The 20,451-nt window shown below is 41.1% G+C and overlaps 2 protein-coding genes across 3 annotated transcripts; one reads left to right on the top strand and one right to left on the bottom strand.

Moving 5' to 3' along the window:
• Positions 1-6,356: 6,356 nt before the first annotated feature.
• Positions 6,357-17,182, top strand: chrm5a (cholinergic receptor, muscarinic 5a). Its single transcript, XM_059352862.1, has 2 exons — positions 6,357-6,726; positions 14,795-17,182. Exon 2 carries the CDS (start codon positions 14,869-14,871, stop codon positions 16,447-16,449), a length of 1,581 nt encoding a protein of 526 aa, XP_059208845.1. The 5' UTR covers positions 6,357-6,726; positions 14,795-14,868; the 3' UTR covers positions 16,450-17,182.
• A 58-nt stretch (positions 17,183-17,240) lies between these two features.
• Positions 17,241-20,393, bottom strand: zgc:194887 (uncharacterized protein LOC571819 homolog). 2 transcript variants are annotated; one of them, XM_059352869.1, is made up of 3 exons: positions 20,041-20,393; positions 19,787-19,929; positions 17,248-18,603 (listed from the first exon to the last, which is right to left on the bottom strand). In XM_059352869.1, the coding sequence occupies exons 2-3, from the start codon at positions 19,920-19,922 to the stop codon at positions 17,909-17,911; spliced, it is 831 nt and encodes a 276-aa protein (XP_059208852.1). In that variant the 5' UTR covers positions 19,923-19,929; positions 20,041-20,393; the 3' UTR covers positions 17,248-17,908. The 2 variants fall into 2 exon arrangements, with proteins under 2 accessions (XP_059208853.1, XP_059208852.1); XM_059352870.1 differs by lacking the exons at positions 19,787-19,929; positions 20,041-20,393 and adding an exon at positions 19,244-19,337 and having other exon boundaries at positions 17,241-18,603.
• Between the last annotated feature and the right edge of the window lie 58 nt (positions 20,394-20,451).

The raw sequence follows: 20,451 nt of genomic DNA, 5'->3' as shown, positions 1-20,451 counted from the left end.
TAGTTTTAAAAGCGCAATCTGACCATGAACAGTACTGAATAAATCAAATTTGGACATGGAACAATACAATTTTACACAATTATTGATAACTATCTACATTCAGTTCCCCTAAATGGAGTAAATTATACATATTTTTATTCACCACTGACCAAACAGACATGATTGCAAAACCTCCCCTCATGGAGAAAACCGTCATATCTCATGAGCATAAACTGTGGCTGATGGCTTAAAGATTTTCCACATTGAGATATAGTGGATCCACTGAAACATACTATACCTCGGGATATTGCATGAGAAACGGGGCCTCCCTATTAGAGCATAGCATGTGAATAAAGCAGATTAGAACAATGTCCTGGGGATGGACACAAGAATTCATCTCACCAGGGGTGAAAGAAACAGGCCTTGTAATCTTGGAGGTCCTGGGATGAACTGTGAGTATAAATGTTTCTGTTAAGAATAAACAGTCTTGTTTTTGAGGATCAGCATGAAAATGAAGATTCAAGAGTATTAGACTTCTACTTATCGGCGGAGGATGATTATGAACATGATGGATGGACTAATTTCACTGAAGGTGGGATGTCATACTCCTGCTCTTAGAGAGGATTTTTCAATCTCTCACCTCAGAGAGGGGCAGATGGAAGCATTCAGTGGGGGTCCTGAATTACAGTAATTAAAAAGACACAGACAGCCCTGCAAAGCCAGCCCAACGTGAGAGCAAGGAAGCGGCCAGCAGACAGAGAGAGATCAGATATTGAACACCCTTTATCAATTCTTTTCTGTCTCATTTCTCTCTTACTTTGTCTCCACGGGGTTAAGCCATGGCAAGCTTTGTTGAAAAGGTGTTTCATTTTTTTTCTTCTCTTCACACAGTGGAAATTTGGCTGCTGCTGCTGATAACATTCTCCGCGGCATTGGCCGAGCTCATTTGAAGCCTTGACTCCCTTTTTGGCGACCAGTAATTCAGACGGATGGTGACTGGACGACCTGATAGGGAGGGAGTCTGGACATCTTGTACACAGTGTCCTCAACAGGATCTGCGTCAGTATGCAGATCAGCGAGTATGAACATTACACACCTGCATACACAAGGACAATGGCCACTCTGTGATGTCATTAAGAGATCAACTCTAATCCAGCTGTGTTAGTTAATATTTTCTGCATGCAAATATGCCATTGTTTATGAGTGTGGAAATTCTTTATTTCCTCTTTCCTTTATTAAATTCTTCACAGCTCTTCTAGCAAATTGATTTTTAAATTATGGGCGGCTGTGGCTCAGTTGATTGGAGGGTCGGTGGTTCAATCGCTGACCATGGCAGCCTACATGCCGAAGTATCCTTGGGCAAGATACTGAACCCCAAAATGCCCCACTGATTGATGCTGCGTTCAACGGTGTGTGAATGAATTCCCAATGGTGGCAGGTGGCACCGTTGTAGGGTAGCCTCGGCCACCAGTATGAATGTGTGTGTGAATGGGTGAATTGTCTTTTTTTTTTTTTTTACCATTTTACCAATTTATTAGAAAGTTGTCACTCATCTGGTGATAATAATGCTTTCCTACACGGCAAGAAGCCGCGATGAAGCATTAGTTGTTAAATATTACTCATTCTCTCCATGCTTCATACTACTTAACTGTTGTTTTTCTTTACTGCAAAAAATCACGTCAGTGACTTGCTGTTTATATCCACACTTCATTGCGTGGACAGCATTCATTCATTCATCATCCTAAACAACTTATCCAATCTCGGGCCGCAGGGGGCTGGAGACAATCCAAGCTGTCATTGGGCGAGAGACGGGCTGCACCCTGGACAGGTCTCCGAACGATCACAGGGCAGACACATAAGCCCCTTTTACACTGCTTTTTCAAGCCGCGATATTTACGGCTCTGTGATGTTTCACCTTCAAACCCGCGACCCTCTTGCTGTTTGGTGAAAGTGCTGACTACTACACCACCTTGTGTAGTCGTTTAGCTGCTGTCTGTGCATGCTTCATATCACTCCACTGTCGTTTTTGCGTTACTGCAAAGCCTCACCTCATATGTGTGTTAGCCCCTCACACCTGTCACAGCTCTTTGCAAGACGAAAAATGGCCGCCACTCTGAGCATTCCTGCTATTTTGACTTGAAAAGAAATTCAAGAAGTTCTACCCTTTCCCATTTTTTTTGCTAATGAATAGCTTACTTTACATGATGTTTATTGTCCACTAAACCTTAATTAAGTTTGTTTTAAGTGTACATATGTGGCTTCTTATCTGTGCTGATGTGACGATGTGACTTAATAATCACACTATCGGGGGCTGTGATCTAAAGCTTTACTAATAAGGCTTACAGACAGCTTACTCCTACATGGACGCTCACACGTGCACAGGTTATCCCAGGTCTCATCCAGACAAGGTCATTGTTATTGACGCAGGAGTGTCTGAAGAGTCGGTGTTGAATGTCCTCAAAGGAGTGCAAACCACAGGTCCACAATAACAGCTCAATCAAAGAAGCCTTCCACCTAATCTCCTCTGTCAAGGCAACATTAAAGTTGCATTGTAGAGAGGGAGAGCTCATGTGCCACCCAGCTCCAGCTGATTGTATACAGTGCTGGTGGTTTGCTCATTAACTGTTCGTCGGTGACATGGATACTGCTTCTTGATTCTAATTTTAGCAAGCACTTGTGCATTAGTAACCCTAAACATTGCTTTGATCAAATGTCAGATTGTTTTTTGTGCAGAAAATTGCGTGAAACAGTGTTTTTCAAAGTGTGTATGTTAACATCTCAGAAACAATACTGAGGGATGAAAGCCAGCTCCACAGTGGGGGGACTTATAAATTCACTGAAACACAAGGTATTGGCAAATCATTATGTCAAAAAGGAGTTGTTGCTTGGGGCCAGAGGGAGACAGCACGACTGCAGATAAACATTTGTTGCACATCAAAGCCTCGCAGAGAAAAGGACAACACAAGAGTCGATTCTTTCAGCCAGGGCGGAGAGACATGTATGCTGGGGATCAACTAGATTAAAGGAAGCTCCAAAGTGAGCTATTGATTGTTTCAGGTTATTCTGCTGGATCTTTGTCGGCATTTATAGTGATGGAAGGTAATCTCTAATCTGGCAAATAACAAGTCAAGAAAAAAAATCAGGAACAGCCCTACACTCCAAGCTCAAACACTTTTACAGGGGGAAAAAATAGAAAAAAAAATATCAGAATTGCACCATGTAGAGGCTGATCTTTTTTTGCCAGCATATGGGTGCACAATTGGGTCAGGAGATAAGCAAGCCCCTGTGGACCGTGGACAGATGCAATCCGTCTCTGGCTGTGTTGATGTCCTCCACCATCTTGTCTCTCTCACAGGCATACAGCGATCAGACAGTGACCTGTGGAAAAGCAGCCATGCCTTCAGGATGCAGATGAGCAGAGAAGCCTGAATAGCAGTGGTTCCCTGACATCTGCTATCATAAAAAAAAGCCTTGTGAATATTGTTTTCCAGAGAGGATGAGGCGAGGATGATTGGAATCATAAAAGCTATCTGGGAGAAGAGGCACTTTTAGGTTCAGTGAGGAGTATGGGAAAACCATTATTTTTTGGCTTTAAGTGTTAAAGGTCATATACTTTATTTCTGTCACTGATCTAGTATCAGTTTTAAATGAGAAAGTTAATAATGCATGAGCTTGACATGCGTCTTGATTCAATCAATAAGACACATCCCAGATTTTTAATCAATAACAAGGAGCTTGTAAGGCAATAGCACGGTGGTGTGCACACCTGCACTTTTGTGTGCGTGTTAATGTGTGGATGTATCACATAAAAAACATGACTACGCTCTCAACTTTGTGTCGGTCAGCAATTTAACAATAATGATGAGCCAGGTGTCTGTCCTTTGGCCAGCTGCCTGGAAATAGCATTAGATGAGACTGTCAGGCAGGGTGGAGGGGATATAGGGTGCTCTGTGAGACAGACGTGGCAGGATTTTCATGAAACACATCAATCATGTCATTGACATATAGCTCTGACCGAGTCGCAAAATCATTTCAGCTTAAGAGCTGCATTATGACAAATGTCAATATGAAGTATAGGAGGGAGTGTCATCTATCTATAGACTGCAAAACAGCTTCCTGTGCTCCACGGGGCAAAGTGCAGCTCCAACAACACAGAGGTCTTTTCAGCACATTCAACTATTATTATTAGCATATTGCTTCTATTTTCATTGTATTCAGGGTTGGGAAGCAACAGAATACTTATTACGTAACTAACCCCCTGCCAAAAAAATTAACTCAACACCAAATTTGTGTAACAAATGGTATCAACACTTATGGAACATATTTGAGCATGAAAATGGACTTCATAAAGCCATGCATTAATGTTCTGAACCACAACTATACACCTTAATAGGTTTACCTAATTGGTTAATTAAGCCATTTTTATTAGAGATTTATGACCAGAACAACTTGACACACAGTGCTAAGTGGCATCTATAATAATCTTCAAGTTTCAGATGATGTACACGACTTCTATGTGACATTTATTGTTGACCTGCTATCCCCCCCTAAAATCCACTGCCCACAACCTCCAATTTTCAATAAAAAGGGGTCGAATTATTTAAAATATAAAATATAACTAACTGTATTCCATTATACTAACTGTTACTGTCTTTGAAAATAGGTTATGTTTTCGTTTCAGTTTGTTCGTTCCTTTGTTTGTCTATTTGTCAGCAGGATTACAGAAAAACTACTGCCCAGATATTCATGAAACTTTGTGTAAGGGTGTAGCATGAGCCAAGGAGGAACCCACTACATTTTAGAAATTGCCAGAAAAGGTGTGGCCTTGGTAAAGATCGACGCCCTCTGAGTGCCATTGTAGTTAGTTATTGTTTTATTTTGTCAGATTACGCTAGCAGGAATATGCTTTTGGCTCAGAAATAAAAAAAAACCCAGACAAATGAACTCTGCAGGACAATTTTCATATATTCCAAATGTAAACCAAAGTATTGAGAATATGTGACATTATCAAAATTAGATAAGATTGTTATATTCATATATGAGAATATTAAATGTGCCGTTTGTGTTGTTTATTTAACAGTAACGTCAAATTCACTGCTGCGGAAGTGCTTCTTCTTTGGAAGAATTTTCAGTTTTTCAGTTTGTTAATCCGTTCACAACTGAGCTGGAAAAAACTTTATTACGATGTAATAGCATTACTGTTTATCCAGAGCTCAGAAATTGAGAGTAATTTGATAGTGAATGAGTGTCAGATCAAGAGCCAATTTTATCCAGTGACCTTGTGAATATGAGCCAGCACCGTAAATGAAATGAGGGGAAATACCTACAGTATATTCTGCGGTTCAGAGTAATATATTGGTTATTAGTCTGCCTCTCTGGTGATTTGATGGGAGCTCATGAGACAGATCAGCTACCATCATCTGGATTAAAACATATGAGGACTTTACACCAATCCGGGACAGTCTCCTAATGCTAGGCGAATAATTCCCCAATCAGCACAATGACATGCTAGTGTGTATTCACATGCACGCTCACACGCTCACACATACAAATGTCCAAATGAAAAACATCTGTCACTTCAGTAGTCTGCTTATCTGGCCCAGCCATGTCAGCTCTCTCCCGTGTGAGCACAAAGGCAGCAGTGGTGTTTTATGCTCTGCAGATGAGTTTGCTGATAACTACACTGTTCAAACACTGTCTCTTCTAGCTTTTCTGCACACAAAAGACATGCCATTGGATATAATTAATGGTTTATGTGGTACAACCACACAAAAAACAGGGTTTGGCTTGACTGCTCCACCACCTCCTCCACACACACACACACACACACACACACACACGCACACACACACACACACACACACACACACACACACACACACACACACACACACACACACACACACACACACACACACACACACACACACACACACACACACTCTCTCCCACCTCCACACCTTCCAAAACAACCCCCTAGAAGCCATCCAGCCACCTCCTTTTCTCCCCTCTCTCCTTCCTCCCTCTCACACTCTGTGGTCTGAGCTGCATGCTCACTGTCCCGAAACATGATGAACCATTCAGCCCTATGGGAATTTCTCCTCCCAGCTAGCTAACGTCAGCTACATCTGTGTCTGTCAGGCAGAGTAGATGCAGCGGCAGCAGCAGCAGCAGCAGCAGCAGCAGCAGCAGCAGCAGTGTGGCACTAGCAGTGACTTGGCTCAGGCGTCAGGCAGCCTCTCAGTGACATTCTGCTCCAACTTGGCTGAGAGGCACTTTATCCAGCTCAGCTCAGACTGGCAGGAAAAGTTCTCTCCTGTCCTCTTTTTTGGCTCCTGAGCACATTCTGCAAATGTATAAATGATTGAGGAAGGATGCTCTGCAACTTGAGGATACTTTTTTCATCACAGCAGCTGCGTCGGATGGCTGAGGATGTTGATGCTGCATCTTGAGCGGGGATGACCGAAGCCCCCTGGTGTCCACCCTCCTCCGATACTCTTTGTCCTCTTTCTCCTCTGCCTCACACTTTTTTCCCCCTCGGACCTCTCTGGCATGCGAGGGTCAAGTCAGCAGGATTTTCCCCATCCACCTCAATCCTCTCTCCAACTGTGTTGTGATCCTGTTCCTCAGTGCCACACTTGACCCGAAGGCTTTCCAGGCAAAACAAAGGGATTAAAATATGAACTTTGCTCTCACCAGGAGACACAGCCTGCCGTTAAACACAACACTGTGAGATCTGATGAAACCGTGAGTATATTTCTTCTTTTTCTCTCATTCCCCTTTTACATCAGTGACTTATTTCACAGTCTCCAGAGAATCATGAGTGATTGGATATGCACTTTTTGATTAATGCGCAAAGGCATGACCTGGATTTAAGGGGAAACAGCGTCATGTGTGCACAAGTGCATGTCTGAGAGGTCTCAGCATGTATTTTTAATGTAGCCTTTTACCTTAATGAAGGCAACAGAGGAGAGATGTGTGTGCGTGTGTTCTTCTGAAAGAGGAAGTGCCATACATTACACTGGATAAGCATTTATTTTGCTTCTAGTTATGTATAAATACCTTGAGTAAATGTGTGTGTCTACAGATTGCAAGTTAGTTAATTGCCTCTTCACATAGCAGCATATTTATTTTATACACTCATCCATCTTCCACAATTTCTATTTCATACTTTCTCTCAGCCTGTCAGGAGGACGCTCAATTCTATACACAATCCTACCCTCCCTTGTCTCTGAAATATCTGGAAATATCGTCATTTCAATTGCATTGTTCAAAAATGTAAAATCCCTGTCTTTTTATTTATTCCCCCACCCCTCCCCTCCAAAAAACAATCAATACTTTTCTTCAAAAACTAAATCACAAGGCTCTCACCTCCTTCCTCACTCCTCTCTTTGATTAAGTGGAAATGACAAAACACGGAAGGATTAAGCAGTGAAGCGTGATTTTAACGAGTCCATCCAGTCCCCACAGATCTTGTGAGGTGCTGCAACAAATGTACAAAGGTGCTGCTGCACAAAAAAACAAAACCATGGAAATAGTTGGCATAAAACAGTAATGGTTTGATGGGTGAGGAAAAATCGCGACCAGATTGTAGACCACTAGAACCTTAAATCACATTTTTTTCTAATAACATACTGTGATAGTAGCTTAATGTCCACATGTTTTTGGTGGACCCTCAATTGAGCATAAGTGTGTAACTTCCACCATTAACTGAAAATGAATATTTGAACAGCATGAAGGTTATTCAAACCATTAACTTTGTTTTTGCAGAGAAAACTGGGCGTTTTATGAGGTGGGATCAAACAACCAGAGGCTCCACCAGCAACAGATACTCATATTTATAAAAAAAATTCTTCACACAATAACACAAATGAGTCAGATCATTATCCAAATGATGGAGCATTAATGAAATGTTGTTGACGCTCATAAAAAAGAACTCTCGAGGCATTAAGCGTTATCGTTTTATTCCCTTCAGCAGCTGCCAAAAATCACTGGGGTGTCCCAAAGCAGATTGTAATATTCATCTAATGATCAACATTTCTCACTGGAGAAGATATGTTTGAGAGAAGAGATTGTTTTAAACTCACAAGGAAGAAAACATTAAGGCACTGAATAACCAAAAGGCAGCATTATCTTTTATTTGCCCCCAACACGGACACAATAATAAATATTTCACATTTGCATGTTTCATCTTACATGTGAACATTTATAATCCTCTTTCTTTCTCCTCCAATGCCCGATACACAGAATGATTCAAGCACTTCTGATGTCCTCATCTAGGATGCCACATATGCAGGAGCCATGGGTCAGTGGGCTGACTACAGGATACACAAACTATTGTGCCAAAAAGCTCTGGGCTGATTTGCATATCATACATACTCACCACGCAGAGACACACGGTGTCCTTTGCCTCCTTTTGCTTTGACTCGCCTCTCTTCTGCTCTCTCCTCCTTCTTCTTCTGGTCTCTCTCATCTTCTTTCCCTTTCTTTGGCAAATGCCACAAACACACACAGCCACACAGACACATACACACGCAATTTGCTTTCATGTTTCTGCTATGCTGCAGCAGAGGTAGAGTGTAGAAAAAGGTTATGTATGACTTGGAGGCCTGGTCGGGGCCAGTATATGGAGCCACTGCACAGGAGCACTGATGGCCAGGTGCCAGAGGACCTGCAGGAAGCCACCATCCAACATGTCCGCCTCTGCACCCAGTATGGAGGCTCTGGGCAGATTTTTGCAACCTAGTTCGTCCTCGCACACAGACTGGGCAATGTTAATCACTGGATCAATGACCATTACTTATGCATACAGAGCTAACACGATATTTCAGGAGGCAGTCTAATACTCTTAGGATGTATATGTAATGAGGACAATTTTGTTTTCTTGGCAAGAGTGAAAGCAAGAAGCACTACTATTTGGCACTGAATTATTGTAATGACCTCTAGGTATATATTCTTATTCTCATACACCGTCACACTATAGGTGATGCTATCAGACATTCTGCAGCATTGTCTTTGTTTCTCAAACCCCCCTCCTTTTTGTTTGATGAGACAACGTCACAAAGCTTTTCCCCAACATGCGTCACGTTTGATACTGAACTGCATCCATAAAAAGTCCAGAAAGAGGCCACAACAGACCGGATTCACTATTTATAGTGATGCAGAGGCCATGTTTACCCCCCACTCTGAGTTCTGAGTGTACCATTAAGGCGCTTCCTGCTTCGATTTAGAAGCTATTAGCAAGCTTGACTTGCTTTACCTGTTGAGGTCAAGAAGTAGGCTAGAACTCGTCTATTGTGTGTGTGTGTGTGTGTGTGTGTGTGTGTGTGTGTGTGTGTGTGTGTGTGTGTGAAGGCTAAGCAACACAACAGTCATCAGTGAGTCAGGGAAATACTCATTTCTTAAATGTCTGTCCTTCATCATTAATTCATTATTTTGTGTGTGTCATCACACATAATCCCTGATGGTTTAGCCAGTTTGTTCTGAAAAAGAAAAAAGAAAAATGCTGCTTTATAGTCTACCAGCAGGTTGAATTCCTACGTCACCAGTGTGTGTCTTTACAGTTTAAAATTAGTTAAAGAACACCATGAAATAGGAGTTTCACTGTAAATAAGATTAAAGTAATGGCTCTGTGAGGCTGTTCTTGTTGTTCAAGCTATATGCTAACATCAGCACGCTAAATGTGCTCACAGCAATACTGCTGAGGTTCTTATGTAGGTTTATATATGGTGTCATGTTTACCATCTTCACCTAATAATTAATTAACACACTAAAGAATGAAAAAATAACCCTAGAATCTGTTGTCAATCAGTTCTGCTGTCAATGTAGATGGTAAATGGTAAATGGTAAATGGGATGCACTTATATAGCGCTTTTATCCAAATCGCTTTACACTACACACTGCGCTCATTCACCCATTCACACACACATTCATACTGGTGTTAGGGGCTACCAAGGCACACTGGTGCCACCTGCCACCATTGGGAATTCATTCACACACCGATGAACGCAGCATCAGGAGCAATTTGGGGTTCAGTATCTTGCCCAAGGATACTTTGACATGCAGCTACCATGGTTGGGGATCGGACCACCAACCTTCCGGTTACTGGACGCTCAACCAACTGAGCCACAGCCATAGATAAATACAAAAATAGTTGGCGTGGGGCAACCTGCATCCGCACCCTAGAAAATGGGAATAAGAATAGACACCCAGAACCCGACCACCCATTTTCAAGGTGATAAGACCCGGCACATGTCCACCCTTAAACCATGTAAGCAGCTTGAACTTGTACCTAAAGCATTAAGTTCAAAGCACCGTACTAACCATGATCATGACAATGCTAACATGCTGATCTTTACTATTTTAACTATCTTAGTGTACTGTTAGCATACTATCATTGGCTAATTTACTAAATACTATTATTACTAAATTCAGTATATCTCCCGCTAACGGAAATATTGTGTTGGTCATGAACTGTATTTTAAACTTTGATCGGATAATGGTTCAAGATCAATGGATCACCAAAGTTATTACAATTCATTCTGAGTGGTACAAAGATAATAAATGTACCAAATTTAATGGAAATCTATCCACAAGTTGTTAATATATTGCAGACCAGTAGTGGACACTGACCAAGAAAGCTGGTAATGCTGAAAATGTAATGCCATGCTGACATTGGCTAATGGACACTAAAGACAGTAGACAGTATATCTCAGGGTAATGGGAATGTCATGATTGCAGATTACGAAATGGGAATGTCATGAGTACAGGTATTTGGTCATGAGTTTTTTGACAAATTAAAACTTTGACCAGATGATGGATCAAGATCAATCGATAACGTGACAAAAGTTATTACAATTCATTCTGAGTGGTACAAATTAATAAATGTGCCAAATTCCATGGAAATCCATCCACTAGTTCATATATTGGAGACCAAAGTGGTGGACACTAGCAATGCTGAAAATGTAATAAAGGCTTTGACCTCACTCTCCCACTGAGTAGAAAAAGGACAGATGTGACCAACCAAACCAAAGTGCTATTTTACCTCATTACTCTGGCAACAAACAGAACCAAACAACAGTTTGTGCATGCCAGGAAACTGCAGATAATTCTGTCAACAGATTCATGGCCTCTCCTACACCACACAGTGTAATGATGTGGGGATTTGAGTGATGTGATATAAAATGCCATTCTACAACAAGATGAGGGACAATCCAAATCCTGCAGGAGGACCCCCTCAGTGACTGGAATGTTATTTGTGTGGGCCTCAGGCTGCCACTGGCAGTCCTGCTAACCTGGCACTGTCAAACGAATGCCAATAAGTGAGGAAGTTATTTCTCAAATATCAGGTAGTGATTACATCCAAAGCAATGCACTGTGGGCGGAAATTGTGTTACATTTTAGCTCACCACTAGAGAGAGCAGATTAAGATATATATGAGACAGAGAATATGTGAAAGAAAGGAGCTGAATACTCATAAGTTAGGCAGCATGGGGTGAATATGTGACAACCTAGCAGTTTGGGATTGGAGAAAGTAACTGTTTAATGTTCATCCAGCTCTATCACCATCTTTGTTTCATGCCCAATACTATGGAGAAACAGCAGGATGAAATGAATCAGCTTATAACAGAACCAGAGTTACATTTAGTAACCTAAAGTTCTCTTTTTGGTATGTCAAACCTTACAGAGAATGTGTTGCCATATTTTTGTAATGGCACCCAATTTTCTGATCTGTACCATCCTGATAGACACCCCAATGTCTAATTTGCAGTCCGATGAGAGCGCTTCTACACTCAAAGGAGTGGCCAGGACTGGTGAGTTAGGATCTGAATTACTGTACCTTTGAGAGCCTGTGCATCCCCCAACATGGTGCTTATAAATGTGTTGGCTGCCTGCCTTGCCTTTCTATGTGCATGTTTTGATGGATTAGACTGACTGGGAGGCGGGAGGCGGCATGTAAAGCTGTTTCTCTGCCCACACATGTGTCAGAACACCCATTTTTCAGCTCTGTCTTGTCAGCCCAAAGGTTCAATTGCAACAAACCACATGGAGGGTTTTCTCTGAGGGAACAGATCTTCCCTACACACCACACTGAGAGCCTCAAACACTCTCTTCCTCCTTGATGGTGGTTTTGCCACTGTTTGTCTACTGGTCCTGTTTAATAGACAGTTATTGTAGAACTGAGGAAATCTTGGGAGGTGATTCACAGAACACAGATGCTGGGCTGTGACATGGCACTGAAATTCCCCAATTTTCGGCAGAGCAGAGAGAGAGAAAATACCAATGCCGTAATGCCCGGTTGGCTGAGGTAGGCTGTTTCCTGAGAGAGCAGCAAGAAGTTATTATCTCAGCTGATGGTGCCTCACACTCGAACACTGTGTTGTCTGAATGGGCACAAATTTGTGATCTCCCAGCAGAATATAATCATTCGTAAATAGAAATGAACTCAATCCCAGGAGATTTAATGCTGCTTCAACATATAAACCCTCAAGGCAAGAGCGAGACCACATGGCACTGTCGGGCATGAAAGACACGGCGTCATACCATAGAAATGTCCCATGGGCTTGTTTCAAACACGCGAGTCCACGTTGGCGTGGAAAGCCCCTCCGCCACTATTGATTGATGAAATGTGCATGCACACCACCGCTCTAATTTGATAGTGAGGAGGACCATGTGTGCTGGGAGTTTCCATATGTGCAGGTGGTCTGCTGCCCCCTACTGGTGCACGGTGTGTAGTTACCTGTGAGTGCTGTACCTCTTTGATAGTATCACACTTTAGAAACTGCACAATTGCAATCAGTGGCAGAATGTAACTGTAAGTACATTTACTCAAGTACTGTACGTAAGTACAACTTTGAGGTACTTTACTTTACTTGAGTATTTTCATTTTATGTAACTTTATACTTCTATATATTAAATTTTTATGGCAAATATTGCATTTTTTACTCCACTACATTTAGCTGAGAGCTTTAGTTTCATTTCAGGTCCAGATTTAACATAAAAAACATGATCAATTTAAGTGATTAGACATTTTTTAAAGTAGTTCACTTTAATTGTGATATGTTTGGAAGAAATTGATAATTAGTGAAAAAAAAGTTAAAACATTTTGAGAAGATATACACGTTCTCACAATCATTTCATGGAAAGAAGTAAAACATATTTGATTCCATCTTTATGGGCACCCATGTAAATTCATCAATATCAATGCATAATTAGTACTTTTGATACTTTAAGTACATTTTGATGCTGATACTTTTGTACTCTTACTTGTTCTCTTGTACTTTTGATACTTTTTACTTCAGTAAGTTTTGAATGCAGGGTTTTTACTTGTAGTGGAGTAATTTCACAGTGCGGTATTAGTACTTTTACTTAAGTGAGGGATCAATAAGCATGGATATGACTTGATTATCCATAGAAAGAAAAGGTACCTGTTGTACTGAGTTGTATGTCTGCTTCTGTGGTTGCCTTTAGAGAGAGAAAGTTGGTTGTTTTTCAAGAGGGAACAGGCACCTCTGCTTACTGAAAATGCTTATTTCTAAAGACTAAAGTGCTGCGGAGAAGGGATTATATTACAGAACTAGGAAGTTTCACAGGATCTCCTCAAAGCAAATATTTGCTTATTTGGTGTTTTTCGTGCTATATCATTCTTCTGAAATTATACATTGTAGACATAGAAATCCGCTGCATGGCTAAGGAACTGGCGAGCAGTGAGTTTGAAATGTAGGCAGTTTTGTATGATTCATTAACCTCAAAGCTGTGCACGGACTGCATCTGTCATTTTACACTTTCAACAAATTTCATGGCTGAACATATACAGAATTAGCTCCCTCAGAGTGCACCAAAGTTGTTTTATACACATATCATGTCTGGATTTCTTTCTGCAGTATTTCACTGTTGCATTTACACACATTCTAAATAAATGGTTTGACTTATTTGTTTATTATTGATGTATTTATTCTACTTTCTACAGTGTATTATAGAAACACCACAATTTCCTTGGTTCTAAATTTTTAAGGAGACAAGGATTTACTTACCATAATAACCCAAACTGCCATCATCATTTGTCTGTTGGCGGCAGAGTGATGTGCCATATTTCCACTGAGTAACACCCATCCTAATGAACTATAAATTGAGTTTATGCACTATTAATAAAACTGCACAGATTTAGAGCAAGGAATAAAATTATGTAATGACCTGGATTTTTGAGATGTGCCACAGATGTTTGCAGGGATTGCCTAACACACACCATATGGGTACACTCACAAGAGCTTGATAATTGTGTGAAGTGCATGAAGTAACAATAGCCTAATATTAAGTTTTCAGTAGATGCCAGCGACAAATAATAGAGAAAACAATGCCTTCATTACCAAATGTATAAAATTAATTAAAGTGATTGTTACCATCTGTTAAGGATGTATGACGAAGAATAATTATATCTATATTAGATATCACTTTTGAGTACTTACATACAGACAATTATATTTTGTGTGAAAAGCATCTTATGTGCTGGTTTGTGTAAATTTACATAACACTTGAAGCCTCGAAAATTGAAAAATATTTTTTTACAGAGGAAATCTATTTTTATCACTTTCTTTTATCAGTCCATATATCATAAAATGTGAAAACTGACCAGTGCATGACCATAATGATGTTTTTGACAGTAGTGTCTCATCTTAAGCTTGTATTTTCTCCTCCTTAGTGTAAACCCAGGTGTGACTTTGTGATGCTCAACATGCTGAATTCATGCCATCTAGTGGCTATGAGTGGAACTTTTTTTAAGGGCTAAAGAATAACATCTTTTTTCTTTTCTCACCAGGAGAGCTTGAATTCTGAAAATGAGTAGCTCAAACCCTCTTGTCATGGTTGGATGCTAATAAACACCAGAAGACAATGGAAGGAGAGAGCACTCTGAACTCGACTGTAAATACCAGTTCAATGGATATCCACCTGGTCACTCACAGTCTCTGGGAGGTGATCACCATTGCGACTGTGTCGGCTATCGTCAGCCTTATCACTATTGTGGGGAATGTTCTGGTGATGCTCTCCTTTAAGGTCAACAGCCAGCTGAAGACAGTGAATAATTACTACCTGCTGAGTCTGGCAGCTGCTGACCTCATCATTGGTGTTTTCTCCATGAATCTGTATACCTCCTATATACTGATGGGTTACTGGGCCTTAGGGAACCTCGCCTGTGATCTGTGGTTGGCACTGGACTATGTAGCCAGTAATGCCTCAGTCATGAACCTGTTGGTGATCAGTTTTGACAGATATTTTTCCATCACCAGACCTCTGACCTACAGGGCCAAGCGGACTCCCAAACGAGCTGGGATCATGATTGGTTTGGCCTGGCTGGTGTCGCTTATTCTGTGGGCCCCACCCATTCTCTGCTGGCAATACTTTGTTGGAAAAAGGACTGTCAAGGAGAAGCAATGCCAGATCCAGTTTTTCTCTGAGCCTGTGATAACCTTTGGGACAGCAATAGCTGCTTTTTATATCCCCGTATCTGTCATGACTATCCTATACTGTCGGATCTACAAGGAGACAGAGAAGAGGACCAAAGATCTGGCGGAGCTGCAGGGGATTAACTATCCCACAGATCCTGGGGTCCCCCAGCCTCAGAAGACCATCATCAGATCCTGTTTTAGCTGTAAACTAAGGTCGGCTTCTCATGATAGGAATCAAGCCTCTTGGTCCTCCTCCAGCAGAAGTAATGCGGCCAAATCGGCAGCCACCACCAATGATGAGTGGTCCAAAGCTGGTCAGCTAACAACCTTCAACAGTTATGCCTCGTCTGAGGATGAGGACAGGCCTGTGTCTCCAGGGGGCTTCCAGCCCTCCTTCAGGAACCAGGCCTGTGAGACCATTAAGAGTGGAGTGGGCAGCGAGAGCGAGCAGCTCAGCAGCTATGAAGAGGATAGCTTTTTCCAGACACCGCCCAAAAGCAACTCTCAGAAGAGCAGCAAGTGTGTGTCCTACAAATTCAAGCCAGTGGCCAAGGACGCTCACGTGGAGCACAACAGCAAAAACGGAGACACCAAAATGGCGTCGTCGACATTCTCCTCAGCTGAGTCCATGAGCGTCCCGTCCACCTCCTCGACAGCTAAGCCCATAGACGCCACGCTGAAGAACCAGATCACCAAGAGGAAGAGGATGGTGCTGATTAAGGAGAGGAAGGCAGCTCAGACTCTCAGCGCCATCTTGCTGGCCTTCATCCTAACATGGACGCCTTATAACATCATGGTGCTTATTTCCACCTTCTGCTCGGACTGCATTCCCCTCTCACTCTGGCACCTGGGCTACTGGCTGTGCTACGTCAACAGCACCGTCAATCCCATGTGCTACGCCCTTTGTAACAAGACTTTCCAAAAGACCTTCCGTATGCTCTTACTCTGCCAGTGGAAGAAGAAAAGGATTGAGGAGAAACTCTACTGGTATGGACAAAACCCTGTGGTCAGCTCCAAACTGACATGAACTTTTATCTTTTTTAAAGTTGGTGTATGATGATGGCTGTAAATTACATGTTTGTATTAATAATCTTGGCTTCATGAACTTGAATTCTACAACTATTACAAGGAGCTGGTACAGTTTAAAATGCTCATTATTCAGTAGGTCTGCTATAGTGTATGTTAACTACTGCTCGAACTTTGGAAATGGACAAACATTATAAAAATGGATATAAAAATAGATTCTAAGATATATAGATATAAACAGTATTTTTCCCCAAAATTAAAGCTTTTATGCTGGATATGTCCCAGATTAACACTCAGATTTTTCATATTGTACTGTATTTGTACTCAAGACGCACAATTTGATATCTGGAGCATGATAAAACTGCTCCAATCTAATAATTTACAGTTTATTGGTTTAAAAGTATTAAAAAACACACCCCAGATCTCATAATAACACATGCCATTTTATTTCGTAGCTATTGTGTTTGTATTGAGGATGCACATTTTGGAATTGCTATTTTTATTTTAAAGGGCTGAAATGTGTCGTCCTGATGTCAGAACCTGCTTGCAAAGTCAAGATTGTAACTTGATGATAATTAAAGCCTTTTCACACGTGCCATTGTCATTTGTCAGATGATTAAATATATATTCAGCTTCGTTTTTGACACATTACATGTTCTGCATTTCTGTCCTGCCTAAAATAAAAAGTAATGGTCCCATAAATTAAACCCCAAAAATGTATAAATAACCCCAAACTAAACCCTACCGGTCTACCCTACAACCTCTTCAAAATAAAATACTTATTTTGCTTAAACTACATGACAACCTTGCTAAACAATGTCAGTGTTTACCATGGGAACAGTGCGGAGGGGGGTTTAAGAGTACACATTGTTTATCATAATTTGTTTATTACTGTTCATCCTCAGGATATTTTCTTCTTCTTTAAACATTAAAATACAGTATTTGTTTTCTTTGAATTACTGTAACTAAATCAATGTCATTATATCTTCATTGTACTTCTGGCAAACGTGTAAATGTGCTGTGGCAAATAAAAATGCTTGTTTGTGAAATGTTCCTTTGTGTAAGCATTGGATGGGACATGACATGCAAAAAAAAAAGGAAAAAAAAAGAAATTTTACGTATGTCATAAGCTATAATGTCATGAAACACTTTTTGTAACTGTGGTAAACCACAAATCTGCACTTGCAATTTGGGGAATGATAAGATGCTTTGCTTCATGTGTTGACATGGTGATCAATGGAAACAAAGCTCGTGCTGAAACTGTACTGCATTTTTATACTGTGTTCCAAGTTTGTGATTTATTTTTTCTTTTCAGTATTTTTTGTGATCATGTCTATGCATTTCTGAATAAAATGTGTTAAATTGAAGTGTGGCTGTAAGTAGAAAAAGAGTTATGTAGCGTTCTATCATGTTCCTTGTAAAAAAAACTTGAACCTCAATCATTGCCTAACGCTGTGTCCTTATAGCTCATCCTTCTTGCAGTCTCCACTTTGAATCAGTTTGACAGTTTCTGAAGGTCTCACCATCATCCATGCATACTTGCACAGACGCTCCTTGTTGCAGTCTTTCTGCCAGTAGATGACATTCCTGCGATTGAGGTTGGCACCAGCACAGGCGTCGTACCACCAACCTCCTCCCGGTACCCCCTGAAACTCCAGCTTAGCACAATTTTGGAAGTAGTTGTCATTGTCTCTGTCTTTAGTGGTGAATCTCTGGTTGTCGTGCAGGTAGTTCTCCGTGTCCAGGGTGAGAGCATCTACAGCCGTGCCCTGGAACAACCCAAGCCTCAGCCTGTATGCTGATGATTCACCCTCCACCAGGAATGGATCATACTCCCCCGTCTTAGTGAGGGCATCTGGGTCCACTAGTTTTACTCCCAGTGTGTAGCGCCCAGGGCCGTTTGTGAGCTGATGAAGGTACTCATTCCCAAGCCAGTGATCACCAGATACAGCCCCAAAGCCGTGCTTGTATTCAGCCCAGGTACGATCAAAATTCACACTGCTATTGACGGTGATGTGCTGCACTACGGTCCAGCCTCCCTCCTGCATGGCACAGTAGGCCACAATGGGGGAGTCTCCTGGTTTGATCAGGTACACTCCGTCTCTGGCCTGGCCCAAAGAGGTCATCAGCATTTCATGGCAGTCTCTGGGCAGCACTGTTGGGGAAATGAATTTATCAGTCTTAAGAGATACTGCTTTAAATCAGAAGACATTTAATGCTAAAGGTCTTGTTGTCTTGTTTCATTATGCAGACAAAACATATTTACAGATATTTCCACGTAATTATTTGCAACTACATTTCTCTTATTCAAATTAATAGTTAAGGCTTAACATTATGGGAAATTTGCTCATTTGCTTTCTTGCAAAGAGTTAGTTTAAGGGCTTATGAATATTGATACCTTTTTGCCACTCTTTGTGCTAAGCTAAGCTAGCAAGCTGCTACCTTTAGCTTCATATTCACTAGCTGCTTAGCTTAACTTAGCATAAAGGAAATAAACAGTTCACCTGATTCTATCCAAAGGTAACAAAATCAGCCCACTAACACCTCTAAAGCTAATTTTGTCTCCTTCAGAAAGATCTAGAGTAGGCTAATTGTTTCTCCCTTCAGTCCAGTCTTTGTGCTAAACTACTGTTGCTAACTGGCTGCTGGCTTCTGCTTCATATTAACTATCAAAGTATAAATCCGATATTTTTTTTTTAAATATGCTTATTTGCTTTTTAGCAAGCTGCTAACTTTAGCTTCATTCACTAGCTGCTTAGCTTAGCATAAAGACAGGAAATAAGGAAACAGTTTACCTGATTCTATTCAAAGGTAACCAAATCATCCCACCAACATCTCTAAAGCCAATTTCCTTCAGAGAGATCTGTTCCACTTGTGTCCAGTCTTTATGCTAAGCTATTGTTTGCTAACTGGCTGCTGGGTCTAGCTTCATATTCACTATCAAAGTATGAATCTAATCATTTCGGCAAGAAACAGAATAAATGTATTCTTAAAATGACTATGAACTCATTTGCAACCACTTGGTACAATTTCAAATTCAGCTTTAGCACTCCCAGTGGTAGTGTCAAAGCTTCACTGGTAAACAGCACACCAGGAAATAATCATTATATTGATGGCAACAGCACACTGACACTATTTGTCAATGTTTTCATCTACAGGCTGGAATTTGACCCACTGCAGCAGGGGAATCCATGCAGATAATCTGAGATAAAGGTAATTCAACATTCAAAAGCAATCACTGAACTGCTTCACAGGTTACTGGCATTTCAAAAAACCCAACAGCTGCAAAAAAAGTTATTGAGTTCAAACAGCAAAAAGAAAAGTCTAAATATAAATACCTCTCATTCCACGGTTCAGTACCAGGTTGTGCTCATCTGGGGGAAGGAGATTCAGGTTTTCAGCTTGGAGATGCTCCATGTCAACTCCAGCTACACTAAGCAGCAGCAGGGCTGGCAGCCAGCATCTACACTTCATCCTTCACCTTTTATATTGCCGTCAGACCAAGAGTGTTTAGTTAATGGTACAATAATGTATTGAATTCAGTGAAATTCATGTAAAAATTACTACAAAGCAGCACTAAAGAAAGTCTTACCTTCAGCGAAGAGGCCACAGTGTAGAGATAAGTAGTTCTCTTTCCTCCTACTGTATTAGTACACTTACTAAATGAAAAGCACCACAATGCAAATAAGGCTGTCGACTGCAGAGTTCACTGAATTTTACACAGCCTTCTCCTGCCCAGTCACAACTGGACTTCAGCCTCAGGTTCGCATCACAATGACGGACACCAGCCCTCCACTTATCTGTGTCAAGTGAGATAAATCCACATGCACAATGGAGAGATATGAGCTTTGTAAACCCATATCTCTGTCCAACTTAAATCACTTCAAGAGTGAATGAGGCTGAAGTCCAGAGGATGGGACTGGATTGTAGGGACATTTGCTGCTGGTGATCTGGGTGTTTTATTTTCTAGCTGTACTTTAACCTGAGGTGAAGTGCAGTGTTG

This window comes from Centropristis striata, chromosome 16 (genome assembly GCF_030273125.1).
Source record: "Centropristis striata isolate RG_2023a ecotype Rhode Island chromosome 16, C.striata_1.0, whole genome shotgun sequence".
NCBI classification, from domain to species: domain Eukaryota; kingdom Metazoa; phylum Chordata; class Actinopteri; order Perciformes; family Serranidae; genus Centropristis; species Centropristis striata.
The sequence above is the reverse complement of the archived record's forward strand: the minus strand, read 5'-3'. Positions and strand labels throughout refer to the sequence as shown.